Genomic DNA, 5,693 nt, shown 5'->3' with positions numbered 1-5,693 from the left:
TTTACTGGCCGACGCATGTGGGGTTAAAAAAGCCAAAAAAAAAGGCCAAGCCATAGCCTTTGCTTGCATGCTTGGAGATTTGAGAAAACAACCCATAAAACAAAACCAAAAAGAAAAAGAAAACAAGTGAGAAATCAAGATTCATCAAGCATTGGAATATACGTTTGATCAGCGACAAACAAGGCTCTACGCAAAGCGAAAAAAAAAAACCGACCCTGATAAAAAAAAAGTTAAAGATATAAAGAATATTTTAAAAAACCCAAATCAAAAGCAACCTAACCTTGTTGGTTGTTTACTTCTCTGTCCGATTTTTACCTTTCTTTTTTCTTACCTGACCTTACATCTTTGTCCTTGTGTCTGCAACTGTGAAACTTCGTTATCTGGGTTACTTTCGATTTACCTAACAGAAGTTTTATTGCTTTGGATCCCCCCATACCCCTATACCCTATCCCTCATCTCTCTTTCATAGCTTCCCTTCCCCGGCCCCTTTTAAATTGCAAGAATTCCCACGCCCACCCAAAGATAGAGAACCCAAATTCTAGACTCTCTCCTCTTCCAGTTCAGCCTCCTGATCTCTTTGAAAGGGCCTCTTTGAGAAGTGAGGTCAATCTCCAATATACTCTAACACTAGCTCTTTCTCTGTATCTTACAATATGGATGTAAGTAAAGCCTACTCTTTCTTCGTCTATACTTATCTATGCTTCAAATTCAGTTTCGTGTTTTATTCTTATGTTGGTTAATAATAATGTTTTTTTCTTTATTGTGTTTGGTTTTGTGCTTGCGTTGTTGTTGCTGATGACTGATAAGTGTGTTTTGTTGTGGGTTTTTGTTTAGGATTATTATAGAAGAAGCCATGTTCCAGCTTTTGGCAGCTGGGATTGGAACAATGACCTCCCTTTTACTCAGTGTTTTGAATCAGCTAGACAAGCTGGGTTGCTTCGTTACAGCTACTCAGAGGATCGTGATTTATATGTTGCCGGTGATCTTTATGAAAATGATGTTGTTACTCCTGCCATGATTGTTGTTCCGCGCAGAAGGGTAAGAACTAACAGCTAAGAAGAAGAAGCAGCTTAAACCTTGATTTCCTTTCCATTTGTCCTTTCCTTTTTGAAGCTGAGTTATGGGTTTTTTTACCTTGCATGTGCATTAACATACTTCTATTAATTTGTTTTTGATAATTATCTTTAGTCTTTTGATGCGTGTGAAAGGCTATGATTTCATCGGAAACGCATTAAATTGTTCATGCGTGGTGGTTCGTGAAAAGGGGTTCCTGGCGAAAATGTCAAAAAGGAAAAGAAAGATTCATAGAAAGAAGCTTACTTTGTGTTATTTAATAGTACTACTAAAATCAACAAAGAAGCTCGCCAAATAAGTGATAAAAAGGAAGTTGGTATCCCTCAAAAATGAAAGGGATACGAACACCCATGTGACTACGGAGAAAACCCAAACTAGCCTAATCTAAAACATAGCAAAATACTTTCCCAATGGCCATGCTGCCAGTGCCAGTGGGACCAAAAGCTTTTTTTTTTTTTTCATTTCTAAAGTCAAGTTATTGTGAATGAATTTCATTTGTAAGTTACAATTTTTATTTAAAAAAAAAAATGGTATTGTGATGAAATGATGATGATGAATTGATAAACATGCATCGATATGTATGATCAAATGGTGGTAAATGGGGTTTTTTTTGGTAATAATGAGTGAATTTTGCAGACGAAAGTACGACAGTCTCATGTTAAAGAAGGGAAAAAGCAAAGCTGGGAGGTCAATAACGTGAAGCAACCACCAAGCCCCACTCTTCTGCCCAGGCCAAAACCCAAACCCGTTGATGAAGACCTCTACAAAATCTCCCCTGAGCTTCTTTACTCTAAATCCAAAAAGGTTGCCTCCACTCTTCCATTAATTTTTAAACTCAGCTTTTACAATCCCCCCTATCCCATGTTAATTATTGTCCTTTATTTTGATGCAATTTTTAATGACCCAGTAAAGTTCTCTTTCTTCCTTTGTTTCATTTATTGCAGAAGAGAGGGTTGGGCTTCTTTTCAAGCTGCTTGGTGCCGAGTTGTGTATTGTGAAGCTGCCATTGCCCATTGCCAAGTGCAATATATATGCTAAAGCTTATATATCTATATAGGATTACGTAAATATAGTTTAAGGAGTTGAGAAGAGTAAATGGATAATGCCATGCCCATGGCATGTACTTCTTTCCCTTCCCTTAGGGGAATTATTGGGTTAAGAAGAAGATTATTATTATAGTGATTATGATTATGTGAGGATTGTTATGAGCAGAATCTTGTTGTCAAGAAGGTTCTTTTTAAAACCTTCCTTTTTTTGTAAGGCAATCTTTTGGAAGCTCTTACGATGAAAATTTGAAAATCTTGGTTGACAATTTGAAGGGTAATGGAAATGGAAATGGAATTTGGAATGAAAAAAGGCTTGTAAAAACTGAGAAAATGCCTTGTTAATATCTCAAGGTTTGTATATTCCCTTTCAACTATGTGCAAAAGAATTCTACTTTCTTTTTTTAGCATTCAAATTCAAACCTTTTGAGGTAATTCTTATTTTAGATAAGCTTGTACATCATGAGAGATCACGTGATTCTATTGACTATTATATGTGTATTTTCAGGTATCATTTTCAATCCATGGGTTTTTATTTATTTATTTATTTTTCATTTTGGAACTCAGAAAGATTACTTTTACAGATTTAAGGAAAGAAAATTGGAAGAAAAACATGAAGAAACAACTGTTTTTTACTTGAATTTGAGAGTGGTTGGAACTTTAAAACATTGGACAGCTTTCCTTTTTGGTGTTTGCTAACGTCATTAACGAGCCACGCGTGAATCCTCGAGAATTATTATTATTATGATAAACTGATCTCTCATTCACTACATCATTTTCACTTTTTTTTTCTCTCCTTTAACTATTATTAAAGTAGGGATTAAGATGGGGCATTAATGAAGTGACAAGCAATGGGGCTTAAGGGTTCAACAAATTGAAACATAAAAGAGCATACGTGCAAACAAGAAAAAATAAGCACTACCATAAAGAAGAGTCTTTGCTTTAGGGTATAGACTTTTAGAGAGAAAAAAAAAAGAAAATGTGTAAAAGAAAAGAGAATGGGAATATACAGAAAAAGTGATACACCAACAAAGAATTAAAGAGAAAAATAGATCCTTTATGTGTTGGACATGCACTTAATAAACAAAACCGATGGCAGTTCTAATTTACATGAAATCAGGTGTGCCATTGGGGCCATTAGCACTGTAAATATGGTCCAGAGATCGCCTTGGAAGCCTACCTTCTTTTCCAAAGGAGATTTAGTTTTCCTTAAAACTCTTTTTTTTTTTTTTTTTTTGGTTCTCTTGAAACTAAATGAGATTTGAACCTTAAAAGATCCTAAATTTAGAGGAATTGGGCTATATAATTGAATGCTTTTTTTTTATTCATATATTTGTTCCATTGTCCCTCGTCCTTAGTACAGTTCTCTCCATCATAAAGTCACCAAACTTCACTTTAGCAAAAGGAAGAAATTAACTTCATTAAATGACCTACTATTGTTCATTGAGATTTGAATTCTTTTTGCCTGCCAATATTTACGGTGATCCAAAGGGAAAAGGAGATTTTTGAAAGATTCAATAACTTCTTTTTGCTAATAATTAACGATGCCAAAGAACCCATTTACATAAAATGTAGAAATTTGAGAATTTGAAATATGTATAGATGATGGTATAAATCTTTATCCAATAAAGCTCTTTAGAATTAATGCCACGAACCAAATAAATAAATGGTATATTAAATTCTCTTTAATCATAAGCAAATTAATTATTTTAGAAAGTTGAAATCCACTGCTCATCATGTAGTAACGAATGTGTTGTTTTTTCTCTTCGGTAAAATCAAATTATTACTTATCCACATTCCTACCTACACCTACACATCTTATATAAATATATAAAAACCAAAATTTTTGGTAAAAATAAAAAAAGTAATATACAAATAGTTTAAAATGTTGACATGTGAACAATTTTAAAAATCACCACGTAACATCTAATAAATACATTGTATTTTATTTAATACATTTTTAATTTAAAAATAATTCAAAAAACTAAATTGATTATATTTATTTTTTATTATTAACCTTAAATCACTATCAATTCAATTCATATTAAAAGTATTAAAATTTTAAAAATTTCTTAATTTGACAAATTAAATCAATCAATATATAATTAAATAAATACTACAATTATTATAAAATAATTGATTCTCTAATCAATTATTTGATACATTTATATTTGATTAAATATAATATCCACTAATTGATGTATTTCATGTGTAAATATATAAAGCAAATATAATTCAAAAGACTAAATTGATTACATTTATATTTTTATTATTGATTTTAAATCACTCTCAATTCAATTCATATTACAAGTATTAAATTATAAAATTTCTTAATTTGACAAATTAAATCAATCAATGTATATTAACAAATTAATAAATCGTACAATTACGGTTATAAAATAGTTGATTCTCTAATTAATTATTTGATACATTTATATTTGATTAAATATAGTATCCATTTGAGTAATTTATGTATTTCATGTGTAATAAAACAAATATATCAAATTAATTCTTCATAATTAAATTAATGGAATAAAATATTTTATTAATTTATATTTGATTGATACATTTATATTTCATTAAATATAATTTCATTTGATAAAATATTAAAACACGTTGATTTCATTTGTTTTCATTTGTAACATTTTATAATTTTATTATTTGATATTAATGTACATTGATTTAAGTACAATTTAATTTGTTTTATTGTTCTAAATTAAGAGATTTTTAAATGTTAATGGAAAAATAAAATATTTCAATATTAATCAATTTGTCTTTGTTAGACTATTATTCATTCACAATTTTTATTATTTCAATATTAATTTTCATAATTTAAAATTATTTTATTAATTGACTATATTTATTATTTTGTTATTGACTTTAAATTACTCTTAATTCATTTTCTATTAAAAGTATTAAAAATTTAAAAATTTCTTAATTTGACAAATTAAATCAATTAATATATAATTAATAATTTAATAAACACTACAATTATAACTATAAAATAATTGGTTCTCTAATCAATTATTTAATACATTTATATTTGATTAAATATAGTATCTATTTGAGTAATTGGTGTATTTCATATATAAATATGGAAAGCAAATATATCAAATTAATTTTTCATAATTAAATTAATAGAATAAAATATTTTATTAATTTATATTTGATTGATAGATTTTTATTTCATTAAATATGATTTCATTTTATTTCATTTGATAAAATATTAATGCACGTTTGATTTCATTTGATAAAATATTAACGTACGAGGATTTCATTTGATTTTATTTGTAACGTTTTATAATTTTAAAATCTAGATATTAATGTACTTTGATTTAATTAAAATTTAATTTATTTTATTGCCATTATTAAATACAATAAATTCAATTTGTTTTATTAGTCTAAATTAAAGGATCTCTAAATATTAATGGCAGAATCAAATATTTTCATATCAATCAGCTTGTCATTATTAGACCATTATTCACTTATAATTTTTATTATTTTAATATTATAAAGTTAAAATTATCTTATTAATTAAACTACAACACACCATTTGTATAAGTAGTTCTAAGTTAA

At 28.3% G+C, this 5,693-nt stretch overlaps 1 protein-coding gene across 1 annotated transcript; it reads left to right on the top strand.

Annotated features, from left to right (window-relative positions):
• Positions 1-518: 518 nt before the first annotated feature.
• LOC111306172 (uncharacterized) lies at positions 519-2,386 on the top strand. The gene is made up of 4 exons (XM_022904080.2): positions 519-659; positions 835-1,038; positions 1,711-1,878; positions 2,019-2,386. The coding sequence occupies exons 1-4, from the start codon at positions 654-656 to the stop codon at positions 2,070-2,072; spliced, it is 432 nt and encodes a 143-aa protein (XP_022759815.1). The 5' UTR covers positions 519-653; the 3' UTR covers positions 2,073-2,386.
• The last annotated feature ends 3,307 nt before the right edge of the window (positions 2,387-5,693 follow it).

The sequence above is a fragment of the Durio zibethinus genome, chromosome 21, assembly GCF_047325235.1.
Source record: "Durio zibethinus cultivar Kanyao isolate XHJ-2024 chromosome 21, ASM4732523v1, whole genome shotgun sequence".
NCBI classification, from domain to species: domain Eukaryota; kingdom Viridiplantae; phylum Streptophyta; class Magnoliopsida; order Malvales; family Malvaceae; genus Durio; species Durio zibethinus.
Note: the sequence above shows the minus strand (reverse complement) of the source record. Positions and strands in the feature narration are given on the sequence as shown.